General features: G+C 35.6%; 1 protein-coding gene across 1 annotated transcript in view; it reads right to left on the bottom strand.

The window, feature by feature from the left end:
* Positions 1-1,254: 1,254 nt before the first annotated feature.
* The window catches only part of DENND5B (DENN domain containing 5B), a 213,158-nt gene continuing 192,132 nt past the window's right edge, over positions 1,255-22,280 (bottom strand). The window contains 2 exon segments of the mRNA XM_020975818.2: positions 1,255-6,994; positions 11,808-11,982. Coding sequence (XP_020831477.1) covers positions 6,811-6,994; positions 11,808-11,982 — 359 coding nt within the window. The 3' untranslated portion in view covers positions 1,255-6,810.

Raw genomic sequence — 22,280 nt, 5'->3', positions numbered from 1 at the left:
CCACTTCAAATGTTCATATGGACTATTTGTGCCTGACCTGTGTTAGAGCCTTCTGAGCTCATATTGGTTTGATCAGCCACAATCAGACACACTGTAGCTTGAACCTGACATAGTGATGTGATTTTGGTCCTCTTTGAGCACAAAGGACAAACACCAACTTTCCTTTAAGCATTCTACATTTCAGTCAAATTGGCCTACTATCTGTTGCCCAAATTTTATATTCTGCTATCTTCTAATTTCATGCCAAAGGCAAAGGTCTTCCATTTCTTAAATGTATTCCCTCCTTCTCTTTGTCTCTTACTGTGAAAACTCAGGTACAACTTATTTGAAGTCTTTTTTGATCTCCACTTTCCCCCTTATTTTATGACATTACTCTTGAAATTGCCTTGTATTTGCCTATCTGTATATATTAATCCCCCCCGGTAGAACATAAGCTCTTTGAAGGCAAGGATTGCTGCTGCCTTTCTCTTTATACACACAGCATTTAATACTGACACACATATTTTATGCACTTAAATAACTGCTGAATATAACTAATGTAAATTGAATGATTAGATGAGAAATCCAACAAAACCATGAAAACAGAATTTTGAACCAAATCACTTTTTCATTGCCCCTTCCATATTACTATATCTATTATTTATTTATTTATACACCTGAATAAGAAAGGTAGGAAAAGAATAAAATTAAAAAATATAATGAAGTTAAAAATAGTTCTCATTCAAAATTCTCGAAAGAACCCGGTGGTTTCAAGTAGTTCGTAGGCTCTCTTTAGATGATCTTTATGTATGAATTAGGACAGTAACTGTTTTTATACAGCTATAAATGGTACGAAACTGAATTAGTCTGAATTGAGTCATGTGACAGACACTTCTCATTCCCATCAACATAGTGATATAGAACAACTTATTAACTTGGGGTAGAGCCTCCCATTTTAAAAGACAAACTTCGCATGGTCTCTGTGTGTATACATGCAGGTATAATACATATATGGGTATGTTATGTATATGTTTATATGTAAACATATAAATGTATACATACATGTATGTGTGTGTGTATGCTTACATTGGACCTTCCAATGCCTTTGATTCTATTACTTGGCTACATATGACTTGTGATGACTATGGGGTATGATACAGAATTTTGAATTGCAATACAATGGCTACTCCACATGTTGTTTTAATTTCACTGCCTCTTCATAGTTTATTGATGTTCGGGTTAATAAGGAGCTTAGAGTAATAAAATGACACAAAGTTTTAATCTCACAGTTTTATTTGTAAAGAAAATAGCATGAAAAGCCATATTTAATTGTACTTTAAAATCTGAAAAACCCAAGACAGTTTCTGTGATGTGTATGTTAAAGTGCTTGTTATAACAATTTTTTAAAAAAATTAACAGGCTTTCTCATTTAAAAAAATCTAGTTCTTATTCTATTAGTTAATGGTATGTAAAGATAAAATATAATGGTTTAAATGTGGAGACACTCACTTGAGGGTTTTTCTTTAGTTACCTGGGGCACAGTTATACACATTTCAAGTTTGTAACATGTTAGGACATTTTTCTATAAATTTCATAACCTCATTTGATTGAAAACAAGAACTTATTTACCAGAAGTTAAAGTGAATCCAGGTCCAGCCTAGACATTTGTTTCTGTCCATCCCAATCTCTCCTTTCTCCCTACCCGTACCCCAGATTCCAAGAATTGTCATATTGCTTTGCAAGTTACTTGTGCCAGAAAGGAATTTACTATGATAAATTAATATAAATGGCGGTAGAATTTAATGGTAGAATTTCAGGCCATGGGACATCAGGATCAGAAAGATATTTTGGGGCAGGTATACATGTTCCAGGCTTTTCAAACCATACTGAAAAAGCAACCACTTACTCCACTTGACAATTCAGTCTGGTTGGCCTCAATATATTAGTCATTAAATACCATAGAACTTGGCTGGATTTAGGGGAACTGCAAATACATACTCTATAGAAGACGAGGGACATGAAATAATTTTCTCATTTTTCTTCAACAATACAGAATAATATTACAATACTATGTAAGACAGACCTTGAAATCACATGAATTACTTAGATACAGGATTAATTCTATACAAGAGAAGGGCTTTGGCCTTCCCTGCAACTCCATTCTTAATCAATGAAGATGTATTAATACTGTAATATAAACAGCTGCCTTTTCAGCATGCTGAAAGGGTTCTGTAAACCTCAAAATTAAAATAACCTATAGAAAATTCATACTTTGTTCCAGAAAGGAGAGATTTCATCATGAAATGAGACATTTCCAGTGCTGTTAAATAAGTATTCCATCAGGAAGTAAAGGTACTCAATATGTCTTATGTTTCAGTGTACCTAAAGGGGTATCGTGATCACATATATATATATCTATCTATCTCTGTCTCTCTCTTGCTCTATTACTTAAAAGGGAATATTAGATATATAATACTTTCCCCATATTATCTATATGGTATGAAAAAGAAGTCAATTTTTAAAAATTGCTTCTTTTAAGAAATAATAAAATGTTAAAATTATGAGCCACAGGTTAAACAATTGTGGATAAGATTTAACATTGAGTCAATAAACTTATGAATCATCATTTAAAATGAATCTTTAGATTTAGAAGTAGAGAGACCAACTGTTACTTTTACAAGTGTTTTTTTTAACCTATCTCCCTTCCCAGTGTGAAGGAGAGAGGGATAATATTCTCTTCTATATCCTAAGGAAGTCTACATTTTCTACATTCCACCTTTCTGTATACCTTGCTTCCTAGGCAGATGTTGAGGCTGACATTCTCTATTGTTTTGTTTTTGTTTTAATGGAACTGTAAGCACATCCATCAAGGCATAGATTAAAGTTAGATAGAAATCATCTGTAAGATTATGGCAATAACCAGGATTTGCATAAAAACTGCAGCATCCTAAATGTTGGGACTTAAGATTTTGTTTATATTTTAAAGAATAAAGTGTATTTTTTCCCAAATAAAAAAAACAGTGAATATTTCCCAAAGAATAATTTTAAAATGAGCTGCCATTATGTGAAAATATCAAATATGGTCTCAGCCATTTTATTTAATCTAAGACATATAGGTGAGGATGAATTTTCAAGTAAGAGAGGTGTCACAAAATAAAGTAATGCAACAGATTCCCTTTAAGAAATACACCAAAATCTAGACATCCAAATAAGAGTTTTTTCCTTATTTCAATGATGCCTAAACCATTAAAAAATTCTTTTGGATGTTACTCTACTGGATGCCTATATTCTTGTACATTTGTTTAAAAAAAAAGATTGCATTACATCCTAGTCCTACATGTATGAGATTTTAACAAAATATTTAGCCATGAAACTTCTAAGTATTGCTTTTCAATGGAGGGGTAAAATCTCAGAAGCATATAGTCCAGGAGTCCTAGGTTTTACCTACAAAGTCAATATCATCTTGTCCTTCCCTTCTGGTCTTCATCTCAGTTGTAATGATTCTATGAGTGCAATTTTCTGGGTGAATAATACTGTATAACTGCATAGATTCTGAGGAGGTAGAGGAAAAAGGAAGGGTTTTTTTTATGGGAAAAAAAGATGACTACTACTACTACTACCACCAGTACTACTACTACTACTGCTACTAGCACTTTACTATTACTACCATCACCACATTAAGAGGACTGTCTCCTACTGTGGGCATTAGGAGACTTGAGATCAGAGACCTTATTCTGTTACTAACTAGCCATGAGACATGGATGAATAGCTCAACTTCTCTAGGCCTTCGTTCTCTTATCTTTAAAAATAAGGAGGTAGGACTAGCAGAAGCCTTGGGTCCTTTCCAGCTTTAACATTCTATCCCTCTTAAATATGCCTTGTGCATATTTAAAAAGATGGTCATATGAACACTGAATTAAAATAGTACAGGGGAAAAAACACACATAGATTCTAAATTCAGAGAACCTGGGTTTCAATTCCGCTTCTGCCAGCTACCTTGGCAGGTCACTTATAGGGTTCCTGTTAATCCATAAAATGAGAAGGTAGCAGTAGATGGCTTCTGAGATCTCTTCCAGCTCTAAATCTATGATATTATAGAATCACTGATAAATTACAAGACTCATCTGATACTTGCAAGTAAATGGTTAGGTACAGAAGACTGCTGTTATAACAGATTTCAATGGACAAGGATGACTATCATATCCACATGGTTTTCCAAATCAGCAGCAGAATTATAGATATTACTATGGAAACCATGCACAATCAATTTAATGATAGAACTAGAGTGCCGATTTATTATTTTCCTGTGTTTCCACCTTATATTGTGCCTTCAATTTATTCACAGTATTCTGATACAGCCTTTCAGTAGCATAGGACAGAGTGCCAGACCTGGGAGTCAGGAGGACCCAAGTTTAAATACTGCTTCAGATACTTAGTAATAACAGTGTGACCCTGAGCAAGTAACTTATCTGCTCTCAATCTCAGTTTCTCATTTGTTAAATGGAGATAATGGCACCTATGTCACAGGTGTTTTGTGAACATTAAATGAGACAACTTTTTGCAAACTTTAAAGTGCTAGATTGTTCTTGTTCTTTGCCACGTATCTGGTGACATTAGAGGGAATATTTCCTAAAGGGTCCACCCTAAATTAATACAGTATGTAATGAAGGTTCTAGATGACAAGCAATATGCTTATTGTTTGCTAAAGTCTAAAATAGGTTAGAGTTAGAAGGGCTAGCCATATGTTTGTTTCTCAATCACATCTTAGAATAACTCACTTGGTCTGAGCCTTATTCACAGGATTTTAAAGATGGAAGGGAAAACCCTAGAAGTCATTTGTTCAATTACTTCATTTTACAGATGTGGAAACTGAGAACCAGAGAAATAAAGTGACCTGCACAAAGTCACTCACTTAGGTACCAAATGGATGAGCCAGCATTTGAATATAGGTCTTTGGACTTTAAATCCAGTATTCTTTCTATTATACCACATCTAAGGATGGATAATTTGGATAATGCTGCTCCAAATGGATAATAATTGGATAATGCTGCTCCAAAATGGCAAAAAAACTAGGACCCCAAATTAGATGTGATATAGGAAAATAGATCATTCAGACATACCAAGGCTTGCTGAGATGAGAGTAACTTAACTAGTTGTTAATCCAAGTTTACTAGTGAAATCATTTAACTATGACCACTACAAACAAAAATAACAAAAACACCAAACCAGAAAGCAAGTGCTAAACTCTAGTCATTCTTAACCACTTTATCTTGCTTTTAATAATAATCAGCATTTATATAGTGCTTTAATATTTGCAAAGTGCTTTGCAAATATCTCATTTTATTCTTACAACCTAAGAGGAGGTGCTACTATTATGCCCATTTTACAGATGAGGAAACTGAGACTGAGAGAGGCTAAGTGACTAAGTCACATAGCTAGGAAATGTCTGGGGCAAGATTTGTATTCCAGTTTTTCTGACTCCATGTTCAGTGCTCTATCCATAATGCATAGCTTACCACTTAATTTTTAGAGCCTGCGTTCTCCATCTATTTGTGCCTGATGTGATGCTTATCTTGAAATATACTTAATCGTACCCCTTCATTACCTTCTGTACTATCATCAACAAATGGCTTCACAGAGGTATTCTAAGAAAGCTACTAGTTTTCTTTTTAATAAGCCTTCCCTCCATTTTCTTGGGGAGTAGGAAAGGGGGTGGAGATGGGAAAGAAGTGGCAAAATTATTAGCTTCAACAAGCCAATGTTTGTGGTTATCTCAGGAAGCCTAAAAGTACCACTGCTGAGTTTAGATAGTCCTGTTAAGATATAGTCTACTTGCTCTTTGCAAAGAATGAATATGAGGGACACTGTGAAACTTCTATCTTCTCAAAGTACTCCAAATGACAAGAACAAAAATGCTAAGAATGAAGTGAAGCCTGGCTGAGCTTTCCAAAGTATAGCAAGATTATCTTCCTTTACTGTAGAACAATTTCTTCCAGTTCAGCAGAACTTCTGGGGTCCAGTGCTTAAAATATTTCAAATATATCTCCATTTTTGTGCTGACTTGAAAATTTCCTTCAAAGCTTTGAAATGTGACTTACTGTTGAAATACTTAAAAGCTTGTAACTTAAAGGATACAAATGAGAAAAATCACTTACATCATTAAGTAAAGCAGTTTACATTCACATTAGTAAGGACAGTCTATAAGAATGTTAATGGCTACATGTTGATACTTGCTGTGTTCTTTTGCAATATCTAAAAAAAGTTCTATTGGACTTACATTCTATTTACATATGGACTTTTTTTCTTGACATTTCCACTTGTATTTGCTTCTTCCTCCCTCCTAATTTTATTAAGCTACTTATTTTTTAGACACAAGAACATTCTAAGAAAGTTCATGACTAATAATTTCTTGAAGATAGCTTATTTACACAACCTAACACATGAAAATATTCTATTTTATACTAAATTTTAGGCTCAAATGAACTATAATACAGCATTTAACCTTGATTACAGCTTTATAATAGTTCAGAAAAGGAACAATACTGGGAATCTACCTCCTGGATCAGAGGATGCTCTGTCCTTCAGTGACACTACCACAACAGAGAGGGCTTAGCAGGTCTACACATACATACGTATAATTTTCTTTTGTTGTTGCTCCTCCCCTGACAAAAAGAACTGTGCCTGTATGTATATACATATATGTATAAGTATACATACACACATATCTCCCTTCCCTTCACAATACTTCTTTTGCCTGAGAAGGGCCAACAACATGACAAAGAAGCTGGGAAAGGTAAAGAATAAGGACCCACAGCTTTCAGCAAAGCCAAGTTAAACATCCACTCCTTTAACAAGTGATCCTTCTAAGACAATACTGAAGTCCTGTATTGTCTGCAGGACACGGATGAGGGAGTTGACAGTCATATGGTCTCGAAGGAGAGCATTTTCCTCATACATTCTAGTGATGGTAGGACATTCAGCCAATAATGGAATCCACTGGGGGAGCAGGTGATCCCTAAAAGCCAAAACAAGAGGTGGTAATGAGAATGTTTAGGTTAAAATAAAAAGTATGAATATATTACTAATGAAGATGAAATCAAAGCAATTATTAGAAATTATTTTGTCCAATTATATGCCAATAAATTTAACAATTTAAGTGAAATGGAAGAATACTTATAAAAATATAAACTGCCTAGATTAGTAGAAGAGGAAATAGAGTATTAAATAAATTGACCAGGCCATAAATGAGCTTCCTAAGAAAAAGCATCAAAACTAGATGGATTTACAAGTGAATTTAATTAAACATTTAAAGATTAATTCATTCCAATACTAAGTAAATTATTTAGAATAATAGGCAAAAAAGGAGTCTACCAAATTCCTTTTATGAAACAAATAAACCAGGAAGAGCAAAAACAGAGAAAGAAAATTATAGATCAATTTCACTAATAATTATGGATGTAAAAATCCTAAATAAAATGCTAGCTAGGAGACTACAACCATATATCACAAAAATTATACATTGTGATCAAGTGGGATTTATACCAAGAATGCAAGGATGGTTTAACATAGAAATATTGTTAACATAATTGATTATATCAATAACAAAAGTAATTAAGATCATATGATTATATCAATAGATAGCGAAAAAGGTTTTGACAAAATACCACACTCATTTCTATTAAGAACATTAGAATGCACAGGTATAAATGGATTTTTCTTTAAAATGATAAGGAGAATCTGGGGTAGGTAGGTGGCATAGTAGATAGAGCCCTGGCCTTGGGATCAGGAAGACCTGAGTTCAAATCCGGCCTCAGACACTTGACATTTACTAGCTGTGTGACCCTGGGCAAGTCACTTAACTCCAACTGCCTCACAAAAAAGGAAAAAAAAATGATAAGAAGAATCTACCTAAAAACACCAGCAAGCATTATTTGTAATGGGGATAAGCTAGTAGCCTTCCCAATACTATCAAGAGTGAAACAAGGATGCCCATTATCACCAATAATATTGAATATTGTATTAGAAATGCCAGCAATAGCAATGAGAAAAAAACATTGAAGGAATCAGAATGGGTGATGAGGTAATACAACTATCTCTTTTTGGAGACAATATGATGATCTACTTGAAAAATCCTGGAGATTCAACTAAAAAGCTAGTTGAAAAAATAATTTTAGCAAAGTAGCGATAGAAAATAAAATCAGCATTTCTACATATCACCAATAGAAAATAAAATCAGCATTTCTACATATCACCAACAAAATCCTATAATAAGAGATAGTAGGAGATGTCCCATTTAAAATAATGACAGACAGCCTAAAATGCCTGCCAAGACAAATCTGGGAACTACACGAACATAATTATATAATACTTTTTATACAAATAAGATTTAAATAATTGGGTAAATATTAATTGTTCATGGGTTGGCAGATCCAATACAATAAAAACAACAACTCTGCCTAAGCTAGTTTACTTATTGAATGCCATCTCAATTACAAGAAAATTATTTTATTGAGCCAAAAAAATAATAACTAAATTCATTTGGAAGAGCAAAAGGTTAAGAATACCAGAGGAATTAATGGGAAAAAAAAGGTAAAGGAAGAGGTTTAGCAGTACCAGATCTTGAACTATATTATTGTTAGTCATTTTTTCAGTTGTGTCTGACTCTTTATCTTTATCCTTTTGGGATTTTCTTAGGAAAGATACTGGAGTGGCTTGTCATTTCCTTCTCTAGCTTATTTTTACAAACGAGGAAACAGGCAAACAGGGTTTAAGTGATTTGGCCAGGGGCACACATCTTGTGTCTGAGGCTGGATTTGAATTCGGGTCTCTCTGATTCTAGGTCCAGCATTCTATCCACTGTGCCACCTAGCTGCTCTCAAGCTATGTTATAGGGCAGTAATTATCAAAACCATCTGGTATTGGCTAAGAAATAGAAAGGCAGATCAGTGGAACACAGTAGCAAATGATTACAGTAACCTTATGTTTGACAAATGTAAAGATTTAAGCTTTTGGGATAAGAATTCACTATTTGGTAAAATTGTTGGAAAAACTAGAAATCTGTCTGGCAAAAATTGGGTATAGACCAATATCTTATACCATTTACCAAGATAAGGTCAAAATGGATATATGACCTAGATATAAAAGGTGATGTCATAAGTACATTAGAAGAACATGGAACATTTTACCAACAGACTTAAGGATAGAAGAATATATGAATAAACAAGATAGCATTTTATGATATAAATGAATAATTTTGATTACATTAAATTAAAAAGTTTTTGTACAAATAAAACCAATGTAGCCAAGATTAGAAGGAAAGCAGAAAATTGGGGGGAAATTATAGGCAGTTTCTAAATACCTCAAATATACTAAGAACTTTGTCAAATTTATAAGACTATGAGTCATTCCCCAATTGGCACATGGTCAAAGGGAAATGAACAGGCAATTCTTGGATGAAGAAATCAAAGCTATCTATAGTCACATGAAAAAATTCTCTAAATCACTATTGATTAACAAGTTTGAGATACTGTCTCACAGCTATCAGATTGGCTAACATGATAGAAGGAAAAAATGAGAAATGTTGGAGATGTGGAAAACTCAGGGCACTAATACACTGTTGGTGGAACTGTGAACTGATACGACCATTTTGGAGAGCCGTGTGGAATTAAGCCCAAGAGTTATAAAATTGTATAGCCTTTGACCCAACAATACCACCATTAGGTCTGTTTCCCAAGGTGATCAGGGAAAAAGGAAAAGAACCTAAAAGTTCTAAAACAGTTATAGTAACTCTCTTTGTGGTGGTAAATAACTGGAAATTGATGGAATGCCTATCAATTAGGGAGTGACTAAACAAGTTGTGGTATGTAATTGTGATGGAATACTACTGTACTGTAAGATATGATAAGCAGGTTAATTTTGGAAAAACATGGACTTGCATAAAATAATTAAGAGTGAAATGAGCAGAACTAAGATAATGTTGTATACAGTAACAACAATATTATTTGAAGAATGATTGTGAATGACTAAGTTATTCTGAGTATTATAAATATTTGTATTTGTATTATGAATACAAAGGACCTATGGAGGAAGATGTGATCCATCTCTAGAGAAAGAACTGATAAGTATGCACACTATGGTTTCACATCTATATCTACGTGTATGTCTATATTTATCCATCTATTCATCTATCTATCTCTCTATCTCTCTATCTATCTATATATGTCAAATGGTGGCCTTCTCTAAGTGCGGGTTGGGGAGGGAGGCATGGAGACAGTTCAGAACCTAAAATGTAACCAAAAAAAATTTTTAAAAAATGGTTAGGTTGATTGCTAGATAGTTTACATTTAGGTGCCTCCAACTCAGAATAATGCAGGACATGGGGCTGACTGTTACAAAATCTAGATAAGTTCTAAAGTCAGTGGGAAAGGGAACCAAAGCTAGCCAATAGGACATTACTATGAAAACCAGTAGGACCATAACCAATAGTGGGGCATTTGGGGAATGGCCTCATTTGAGAATGCCTAAGTTCCCAGCTGCAAGTCTGCCTCCCTCTCTTTTTCTTCTTCCCCCAATTATTTACAGGTTTATGGGCCTATATGTCTGAGCTTTCATTACTATAAAATTCCTTAATATGAGCCTGAAAAGTAGATACTGTGAAACAATTGTATAAATGAGTGGTATAAATAAGAGACCAAGGACAAACTGGCTATACGACCTTGGGCACTCATAACGTTGACAATAACTCTATCACCTTTAAAAATAAAAAAGAGTACCCTTGTAGGGATGGTATTCTTCATTCTTTATAGGAATTGTATTCAGAAGAATGAAATTAGTTGTGTTAAAATGTTCTAGGTTCTGAGCTGAAAGAGCTTATAAAAATATTAGCATTAGGGATTTTTCTATTAGTCCAATAATCAGACTGATGAAGAGATCTACAGAAATAGCAAGACATAACAGAAAATTATGGCAAGGAACCTTGAAAAACCAGTAAATGAAAGGGGCCATTTATTATAAAGAGATGTAGAGATTTCAAAACTTCAGTCTCACTACTTTAGGAGGAAAAAAATCCCTCATAATCTTCAATGATTTCTAAATTAGTCCCTCAGGCCAAATCTATTTATGAATAATAAAATAAATTCAAACTGAGAAGCCAGTAAATGACATTTATGTAAAAGACAGATATAACGAGCTCACTATGAAATGTTTTAGGTTAATCTAACAATGGATCTCTAACATAATTTTAAAAATCAAAACTCATAGGGAACCAAAAAAGAGAACAAAACAAAAAACTTAAAAATGTTTCTCATTTCCTATTATTCTATTAAGAGGATTTGTTCTGTGAAGTTTGGATTCAATCAAAGGGCCACCCTTGAGGACCTAGAGGGCTATATATGGCCTTGAGGCCTTCCCCACCCCTGTTCTAGAGGTATTAGCTAATGGATGGAATAGTTTCTATGTATCAATTTTAGATAAAAGAAACTAGAGAGAGCCATGTTCTCAAAAAGAAGAGAATGTTCTTAGTGCAGGAAAATCCATTCATGTTAGTAAGTTTGTAACAATAATACAATGTACTGTACAAAGCCTACACAGTCCTCTATTAAGAATACTTTATAGATATAGTAAAAGTAGTGAATATCTTAACCTTATAATAATTTCTACCCCTCTCCCGATATGTACTTGAAGATAAACTATCTCAAAAATTGAAATGGAAAGAGATAAATGGATAATTTTGTTAAGACAGGGTATATATTCAACATAGCTCCAGTGTTCCAGTGTTGAAAGGGAAAATAGGTCAGGTTAAAAAACCCCCAAAACCTGGATATATATACCTTGTCCCAAGACAAACCAGGATCTGGAATTTGCCATCCTTTCCAATGTGCCTGGGTGCAGTATTGATAGCATTAACATAGTGGCAGAAGGTTCTGCAGGATGATTTCTGAATAAGGACTTCATCTTCAGTGTCCTCAATTTGATCAGTAGTTTCAAAATAAGCAACAGCTTTCTCTGAAAAAAGAGGTCACAGTCACCGTATAAGGAATACCAATTCAATTCAATAAAGATTTAAGCTCCTACTATGTTCTAGCCACTGTGCTTGGCTCTAGGGATACAAAGATAAAAAATAAAAATTCCCTGCTTACAAGAAAGCTTATATTCTACTGGGAAAATATCACATTGTGTGTAAATAAATAAATATGAAGTACAAAGTAATATAAAGTATAGTGGGAAGGGGACATTTGGATTTCCCTACCCCAACCTGCCTAGTTGATATAATAATCACAGAAAGTAATGGATATATGGGAGGAGAGCAGGTGTAAATTTATGAAACTAATTGTTAAAAACTGTCTGTTCCCTGTTATTCTTTTATGAAGTTCTCTTTGTTAGAATCTAAGAATAGCTAACTATTGGCTGGTAAAAGACAGGCCACAGCCTTTGATGGACTTAAGGGAAAAAAGCAGGTTATATTCTCTAGAGAAATATACAGATAGAGGATAGGAAGTAGTTTCAAGGATTGTGACCTTTGGAAAAAGAGAAGATCTGTCTGTGGATTCAAGAGAACATAGTCTTGGCAGTCAAGACTCAAATAGAAAAGAGGGACAAACCTAGGAAGCACAGCTGAGCAGATTGCCTAGTAGATATACTGTCCCCAGGAATGAAGGAGGAACATGAGGTCACCAGGAAAATGGAAAGGACAATGGGGCCCGGTAGTAGCAGAGATGTTAGTTGTATTGGCCATACCTATATATAGGTCTCATACCAGTGTACTGTGTGTGTCTTAAACTTTTCCACTGATGCTGTGTTTATTTATTGGAAGAGTGTGCCTCAGGTTTGGGGGTGTGTGATATTACTGTTCTTACAAAGTTTTGAGCTAATTATGTCTATTGACATAATTCAAGGTAAGTATACCAGTGGGGGCTTCTGAGCTACAGTTTTATATCCTTGAACATTCAAGAGAATCCTTGAATTTGTGACTGTAGTCACTATTTAGGAAACCTAACTCTTGAATGTGAGTATAAGTAAGTTGGGGAGGTGGCCAGATAGGCTGCTACTTTCAAGAAGTGGAGAGTGCTAATAACTACTCTGGAAACAAGCACCTGAACTGTAACTTGAAAGGAAGCCTGGGATTGTACAAAGTAGAGATAAGGGAGCATATTCCAGAAATGTATGGGGTGTCATTTGTACAAAGGCACTGAGGTAGGATATGGAACCTGTGTTTAAAAAATAGCTAATAATAACAATACCTATAAGCTAGCATTTATCTAGTGTTTTAGGGTTTGTAAATGCTATAATATTTTATTTCATTTGATCCTCACAACAACCTTGTGAGGTAGATGCTATTATTATCCTCATTTTACAGATGAGGAAACTGAGGCTGAGGGAGGTTGTGACTTGCCCAGGGTCACACAGCTCGCAAGTGTCTGAAGTAGGTTTTGAACTCAGCTCTTCCTCACTCCAAGGCCATGGACAAGACGTGACAAATGAACAGGTATAGATAGGTCTTGAGGGAGAAAGAAATTTAATGATGACTAGAAGGCTCTGAACCTGGGTGACTAGAAGAATGCTGGTACCATCAAATCAGATATAGGTCATGAGGGAGAATAAAAAGTTAATAACTTCAAGGTTCTGAACATGGGTGATTGGAAGGATGTTGATACTATCAGGAGATATGGTGAAGTTTGGAGCATACAACGGGATCTGGGGATAATGTAAGTTCTATTTTGTACATATTACAGAACTGGAAGGGGCCTTAATGACTATCTAGACTAACCCATTACTGACAGAACTTCCCACTACAACATATCCAACAAGTGGTAGATATCCAGCCTCTGCTTGATGAACTCTAAGGAAAGAGAATAAATTATCTACAAAGGTAGCCCATTCCCACTTTTGTACAGCTCTAATTGTTGAGAAGTTTTTCTAAGCCAAAATTTGCTTCATTGCAACTTCCACACATTGCTCCTGGTTCTGCCCTTTAGGGTCAAACTTGAAGATTACTATCATTTTTGCCCCAAAGCTTTCTCTTTTCTAGGTTAAACACCTGAAATTTCTTCAATTGAACTTCATATAAAATGGCCTCAAGGCCTTTCAACATCCTGGTTGCCCTTCTATGGATACCCTCTAATTTATCAATTCCCTTAAAATGTGGTGCCCAAAATGGAAAACAATACTCCATATATGTTCTGACCAAGGCATAGTATACTTCCCTATTCTCTGGAAGCTATGCCTCTCTCAATGCAGCTCAAGACAGCATTCACTTTTCTGGTGGTCACATCACACTGCTGACTCAAACCAAGCTTGCACTCCAGCAAAACTCCCCAAAATTTCTTGGTTGACTCCAATGACTTATGTAGTTGATTTTTTGTACTCAAATTTTACTTTCCATTTATTGCCACTGGATTTCATCTCATTACATTCAATCCAAATGTTTTTTACATCCTGACTCTGTCATCCAGTTTGTTAATTATCCTATCCAGCTGTGGGACACCTGCAAATCTGATGTGTGCCATTTATGCCTCTTACAAATAGCATTTTGTTAAGCATACATCCCTGATGCACAATACATGAGACCTTTTGTCAATGAAAGACCATGAGTCTAGCCATTAAACCCGTTCTTATTGTATTGCTGTCCAGTCAACATCTCTTCAACTTTTTTGCAAGGATAATAATGAGAATTTATTAAATACTCTGATAAATTTTAGGTAGGCTTTCTATTCTACAATATTCTCTTGATAATCTGTTTAGTAATACTGTTAAAAAAGAAAGCAAGGTTAGTCCAGCATGACCTATTTCTAACCCTGATGATATTATACTGCCCTTTTGTAAACATTGCTTATTTTGCTAGGTGTTTGCTAATGTTGAGTTTGAGATGACTACAGGACATCAGGTGGAGATGTCCACCAGGCAATTGATATTATGGGACTGGAGATCAGGAAGGAGATGAAGCTTGGATATATAGATTCAGGAAGTATCTGCAAAGATAACTTGAAATCATGGGAACTGATGAGATTACCATGGCAAAGAATCTGGATATAGAAGAGGCCCCAGGGTAATGTTTATGGGGCTGTACTCTCTTGTGGATAGGACATAGAAGACAATCCAGGAAAGGCAGTAAGACAAGTAACACAATCAAAAGAGAGACATATTACAGAAGTGAAGGGAAGAAAATATCCAGAAAGAGGGTGTGATCAATAGTATCATTACAATGAATTCAAGAAAACTAAGAAAAGGATACTGGATTTAGTGATGAGACTACTGTTAACCTTTCAAAGAACATTTTCAGTTAAGGAGTGGGGTTGAAAAGTGAATAAATAGAGGAAGCAAACATTCTCGGACATTAGAGAAGCACAAGAACAGGAACAATAATGTGCATTTATATGATGTTTTAAGGTTTGCAAAGAACAAATATTAACACATTTTATGCTCACAACAATCCTGGCAGGTAGGTGCTATTATTATCCCCATTTTACAGATAAAGAAACTTAGGAAGCAGAGATTAAGTGGTTTGTGAAAAGGAGAAGTGACAGAAAGATAGTTTAAGATAATTTCAGGCTAGTGAAGGATGGATGAGACCTGGACATATTTGTGGGGAGAAGCCACGTTATGTATAAGGAAAGATAGATGAGAGAAAGAGAGGTAATGACTGAGGGGACAAGTTACTTGTGGAGATAGAAATATTAAGAGAACAAATAAAGGCATAAGCCTTGGCTTCAGAAACTTGAAATCACTTTAGTTGTTTATTTAATGTCACAGAATTATGCTATTTCTAGAAATACTACTGATGGTTTGCCAAAAGTATACTGTCCCAAAACAAAAAGAATTGCTTTATCATTGGCTTCAAAAGGCATTCCAGCTCATATGGGACTGTAATGAGAATCCATAGAAAACTCTTACATTTGTAATAAACTACCAGAGGCTTATTCACTTACGCAGACACAATTTCAACAGGAATGAAAGTTTAACTCTTAAAAACGCCTTCATTTATTGGATCATATTGAGATTTGGGAATATGGCAACCCTCTCATTCCCCCCAATTCCTATCACAGCCCTCTTTTTACACACAGAAATACACACATATACATAAACATACTCACACAACTTTGTCCCTTGTTAAGACTTGCAAATTCACTTAACGATCAATAAGGTAAAGGAATGAGGATAGTAAATCAGAAAGTGTGGCTACTAAGAAAGTTCTATCCAGGGCCATACCCTTGCTGTAAGTCAAGTTAATAAACATTTAATAAATATCTACTATGTGCTAGGCACTGTGCTAAACACTGGTGATATTAAGAAAGTGAAAAACTAAACAAAAAACCCCATTCCAATCCTACAGTTCTACAACCTTTCATATCTAGTCAATAGAGACTTATAGTGAAGCCAAATCAGCAAATCTGAGGGTGGAATTAACACACATTTCAGAATTGGCATGCATGGAAAGAGAATGATGATGTTAAAATATGGCAATGGGAACTAGCTTGGGAGCGGTATGAGTTGGTGAGATAGTTTTACCTATTTTTTTTTCATTTTTTCACCTAAAAATTAGGAGTTAGGTCCAAATCAAAAGATTGTTTTTACCTTTCTTTCTTTTTTTAAAAATTAGGTCCCTTTTTAAAAAAAATTATTTTTATTTATTAACAATCATTTCCATATGCTTTTGAGTTGAAAATTTTTCTTCCCCTTCCTCCCCCCCCCCAAGACAGCACACAATCTGATATAGGCTTTACATTTACATACCCATTAAACACATTTTCACATTAGTGAAGTTGTAAGTAAAAATTAAAACCAATAGGAGGAACTATCAGAAAGATGAAACAAAACTCAACAGAAGGTAAAAATGAGTGATAACGATTCAACTTCCATAGTTCTTTCTTTGGATGTGGACAGCATTTTCCATCCCGAGGCCTCTGGAGATGTCTTAGATCCTCATAATGCTGAGAAGGGTTCAGTTTAACAATCTTAGTCATTGCATACTGTGGCTGTTGTTGTGTACAAAGTCCTCTGGGTTCTGCTCATTTCACTCAGCATCAGACCATACAAGTCTTTCCAGGTTTTTCTGAAGTCAGCCTGTTCATCATTTCTTATAGCACAATAGTATTCCATTACATTCATATACCACAACTTGCTCAGCCATGCCCCAATGGATGGGCATCCTCTCCATTTCCAATTCTTTGCCACCACAAAAAGAGCTGCTATGAATATTTTTGTACATGTGGGTCCTTTTCCCATTTGTTTGATCTCTTTGGGATAAAGCCCTAGAAGTGCTATTGCTGGATCAAAGGGTATGCACATTTTTGTAGCCCTTTGGGCATAGTTCCAAATTGTTCTCCAAAATGGTTGGATCATTTCACAACTCCACCAACACTGTATTAGTGTTCCAATTTTCCCACATCTTCTCCAACATTTATCATTTTCCTGTTTTGTCATGTTGGCCAGTCTGATAGGTGTGATGTGGTACCTCAGAGTTGTTTTGATTTGCATTTCTCTAATCAATAATGAATTAGAGCATTTTTTCATATGACTATAGATTCACCTTCCTTTCTTTATAGAACTCAATTTGATAAGTTGCCTTAAGCAGTGGAAAACCAAAGAGAGATTAACAAAGCCAAATATTATTGCTTATTTGAAATTTGTTTTCATTAATTCAACAAATACGTATGACATGCCTACTACTAAATGGATCACGTCAGAAACGGGAGATAACATTTATGTTGCTTTACTTAAATAAAACAGTTCTTGCTTCTGAGAAGTTCTTTATATAATTTAGTAGTAGAGCTGAGATGCATGAAAATTAGTGAAAAACAAAAGAAAATAAAAACTCTATAAGCACAAAGTATACACTTGGAGAATTAAAAGATCACCTCTGGTAGAAGGAGAGTTTCTTTGAAGAGATAGTATCTGAGGTGGGTCTTAAATGATGAAGTCTTGAAGCTGGGTCAAAGTATTTCTTTTTTTTTCCTTTTTTTTTTTTTTAGGCAATTGGGGTTAAGTGACTTGCCCAAGGTCACACAGCTAGTAAGTGTCAAGTGTTGGGTCTGAGGCCGGATTTGAACTCAGGTCCTCCTGACTTCAGGGCTGGTGCTCTATCCACTGCACCACCTAGCTGCCCCCGGGTCAAAGTATTTCAACAGAGATATAGGAGAGGGTTTGTGGGCAGAAGTGACTTCAGAAAAGGCATAAAGATGTGAAAGCATTGGATGTAACTGGAATCTAAAGAGAAGGGGAATGTAAGGGAAATGAGATTAAAAACAGATTAGGGAGAGAAAGAAATGGCAGGCTCTTAGAGTTTGGACTTTATTTGGATAGTAGTGAGGAGCCAATAATGTAAAATGAAGTCATTAGATGTATGCATTAAAATTAAACTGGATTGTAGGGGGTAGAAGACTAGCAGCACAGGTACCATTCTCTAAAAGAGAGTGCCTGAATTTGTAGTGATAGTTGGAATGGTAAGGAGGTGGACACAAGAGATATCATGGAGACAAAATCTATAGGATTTGTTAACTAACTGGAAGCATAGGTTGGAAAGGGAGAAGTAAAAGATTTTAGTAAGATTTTAAGCATAGGACTTAATGTGACTGGGAAAATTAGGGGAAATTGGGAAGTCTGAAGTAGAAGCAAGTTATTTGGAATAAGAGCATAATTGTTTTGAACAATTTGAGTTTGAGGTGTTGGTAGAGAATCCAGCATACAGTGGTCTAAAGCCTAAGCTTTCAACCAAGAAGGGAATCAGATGAAGAAAGAGAAAAGATCATCAAGGACAAGAGAAGAAAGCTAAGGACAGAGTTATAGGAAATATCTACCTACAGTGGATGGAAAGAAGAGAACCAAGAGAGCACTATGTTTTGAAAACTAAGGGAATGATTCTACTGGTGATGGTCAACAGAATACAATATTAAGAGACAGTCTCATGAGAATGAAGGCTGAAAGGCCAGTAAATTTTACAGTTAGGTCATTGACAACCTTTGAGGAGTTTCAGCTGAGTGGTGAGGATTAAAGCCAGACTACAGGGGACTGAGAAGAAAGTAAAGAAGTAGAGTCAGGTATAAACTACTCTTTCATGTAATATGGCAATGAAAGGAAGGACTGAAACAAGGTAGTACCTCAAGAAGTCCTGGTAGGAGAGCTGGAATACTTCTTGATCCTCATTGCCACTTCCACACAGAGTGAAGGACTTCCAGAGTAGATGATGTGATATGACACACATATTTCTTACACATGTGCCTCACTACTATTATGCTATTATTTTTTCTTTCTTTCCTTCTTTCTTTCTTTCTTTCTTTCCTTCCTTCCTTCCTTTCTCTCTCTCTTTCTTCTTCCTCCTCCTCTTCCTCCATTTTTTTTCATAAAGCTAGGGCAATTTACTTTTGTCTTGCACAGTTTTCATTTTTGATTTCTTTTAATATAGCTCTGCAAAACAGGCTTTTAAAAAGTCCATTCTGTTGAAATGGAGTTACCTGACTATGCCTTTAAACCCAAATCACATTGGCTTTCACTGAATGACCAACAATAGGTCCAGCCCAAGCCTTGGTGGCTTATCATTTAGGTTTTGATGGCTTAGGATGAGTGTAACTAGCAATTTTTTCTGTTCTGACCACAAAGTCTGAGGGTCTTCCCTCAGGTATCTTTGGGATGGTAAATTGGGCCATCTTTGGTTTCAGTTCTTACTTATCTCTTAGTGATTGAATGGATGTGGCCTCAGACAAACTGAGACATGGAAAAGACATTAATTTAGAAAGGCCAAGGTCACCCACTGCATCCTGGGCTATTGCCAGTCATCTTGGCCTTTGTCTTGCTACCTGTGAGAAATAACTCATTTGGACTCAGGAGGGATGAAGTTAAAAGCCCAGTTTATTATGCAGTTGCAAAAGCAGGTGTGTCCTATTGAACAGGCACACACACCAAAGCAAAAGTTCACTATTTATTTCTAATCGTAGCTGCAAAGTCCCTCTCTGTTTCCTCATTAATTGAGTACTCCAGAGTGTACAACTTTCCAGCACACCTATTACACATCTATTCCTTGACATGTCTCTCCTCCTTCTTCATACATCACATGTTCAGAAAATGGTGTCTTAACCTCACCCAGAGGTGGAGAAGTTAGTATCCATAAGCCTGTTAAGCATGTGCACTCTAAGTAAAGCTTAACCTTTGTCCTACTTACTGATTTCTACCAGCAAAATAAGATAAGACCTGTTGTATCTCATTTTACTTAGCTCCTTTTCTAGCATTTGTTTCAATTTTAAAGAAACAAACATTTTCATTATATTTCTCACTACCAGACTCTGATGACTCTGGAGGAAAGAGTGAGACTGATGAGTTTGTGCAGCTCTGCCTCACTCACATCCAATTCATATGCAAGTCAAGACATCATTCTCATGATGTCATTGGTCCTCTGAGAATGAAGAATAAACAACACTTTCACATTCTCCCTTTACTACCACTATTAAGTAATCTTTCCTCCCTTGAAATTTACAGTATCAAATTTTCTACCCTATCCAGATAAAAATGATATCTATTACATGGTATATGTACAATGGTACCCCTTCTGTCCCCAGTCATTTCCCCTCCTTTCTCAAGTTATCATCTTGTGTTTCTCCTCCCTTTCTATGCCAAACTCCTAGAATAAGCTGTCTCCACTCACTGCTTCTACTTCCCTTCCTTTAATTCTTAAACTTTTGGAATCTAGCTTCTGACCTTATCACTTAACTGAAATGGCTCTCTCTAAAGTTACCAATGATCTCTTAACTGCTAAATCTGATGGTATTTTTCTCCCTCCAGCCCTCAACCTTCTCAACCTATCTGCTGCATTTGACACTGTCACCTTTCTCCTCCTGGATGTTTTCTTCTCTTGAGGCTTTCATGACAGTCACTGTCTTTTGGTTCTCCTACCTAATTACTCCTTCTCAGTCTCCTTAGGTTATTATCCAGACTATGCTCCCTAACTGTTGATGTTCCCCAAAGCTCTACCCTAAACCCCCTACTCTTACTCATTTTTCTTTTGGTGACTTCCTCAACTTTCACAGTTTCAATAAATATTTCCATGTAGATAACTCACAGATTTATGTATCCAGTCTTATTGTTTCACTTGATCTTCATTCTCACATCACAAATTGCTTATTGGACATTTTCAGCTGGATGTTCCAGAGCCAATTCAAACTTAACATGTCCAAAACAGAAATTCATTATCTTTTCCCTAAAACTAATCTCTCTTTCATACTTCTCTATCCACATATACACTCATTTGCCAAGTCTTGCTATTTCTATACCCACAACATCTTTCCTATCTGTTCCCCACACTTCACTCACACAGTTAGCATCTTAGTTCAGGCCTTCATCACCTCTCACCCAGATCATTGCAAAATTTTTATAAATGGTTGCCTTGCTTCAAGTCTCTCTCCATTGCTATCAATGTGGTTTTTCTTATGCACAGATCTGCCACAGATCTTACCATTTTACTCCCCTACTCAATCAATTATAATGACTTCCTACTGCCTGTAGGATAAAATATAAGCTCCTCTGTTTAGTTTTTAAAGCCCTTCACAACCTGGCCCTAACCTATCTTTCCATCCTTGTTGGACATTACTTCCTTTCCCCACATTCTTCAATCTAGCCAAAGTAACCTGTTCCTAACACAAGATACTTCATTTCTCTCCCTCTGATTTCTGTGTCCTTGTATTGTCAATCTCGCATGCTTAGAATGTACTTTCTTCTCATCTCACTCTCTTTCTCCAAGACATAGCTCAAACATCACCTTCTAAATGAAATCTTTCCTGTGACCAACTGAATACTGTCCTCAAACTATGTAACATTTAGCTACTTTATATTTATTCTGTATATACTTATGTATGTCCTTATTTTCTCTTCCTTGAGAATGTGTATCTTTCGAGTGAGCATCATTTTATTTGTTGTAGAGTTCTTAACACAATGTCTCGCACATAGCAGGCTCTTAAATGATTATTAACTGAATAAAGTTTAAGGAAGATTTTTTGTTTGTTGGTAGAAGATAATGACAACCCAATTTTATATAGCACTAGAAGGTTTGCAAAGCACCTTCAAAGTATTTAAATCACTCCAATCCTATAAAAGCAGGTAGTAAAAGTACTATTATCCCTATTTTTCATATGAGAAAACAGATTCTGAAAGGTTAGGTGATTTGGCCATGGCAACATAGCTACAGTCTGAAGTAGGAATCCAATTCAGGTCTCCTGACTCCAAGTCCAAGGCTTTTCCCAATATACCATGCTGCCTCTCAAGATATGATACCAAGAAGGTATGATTAATGGAGCAAGGCCCCAGAAAAGATGGGAAGGGAT

This window comes from Phascolarctos cinereus, unplaced genomic scaffold (assembly GCF_003287225.1).
Source record: "Phascolarctos cinereus isolate Bilbo 61053 unplaced genomic scaffold, phaCin_HiC Scaffold_1;HRSCAF=81, whole genome shotgun sequence".
Classification (NCBI taxonomy): Eukaryota; Metazoa; Chordata; class Mammalia; order Diprotodontia; family Phascolarctidae; genus Phascolarctos; species Phascolarctos cinereus.
Note: the sequence above shows the minus strand (reverse complement) of the source record. Positions and strands in the feature narration are given on the sequence as shown.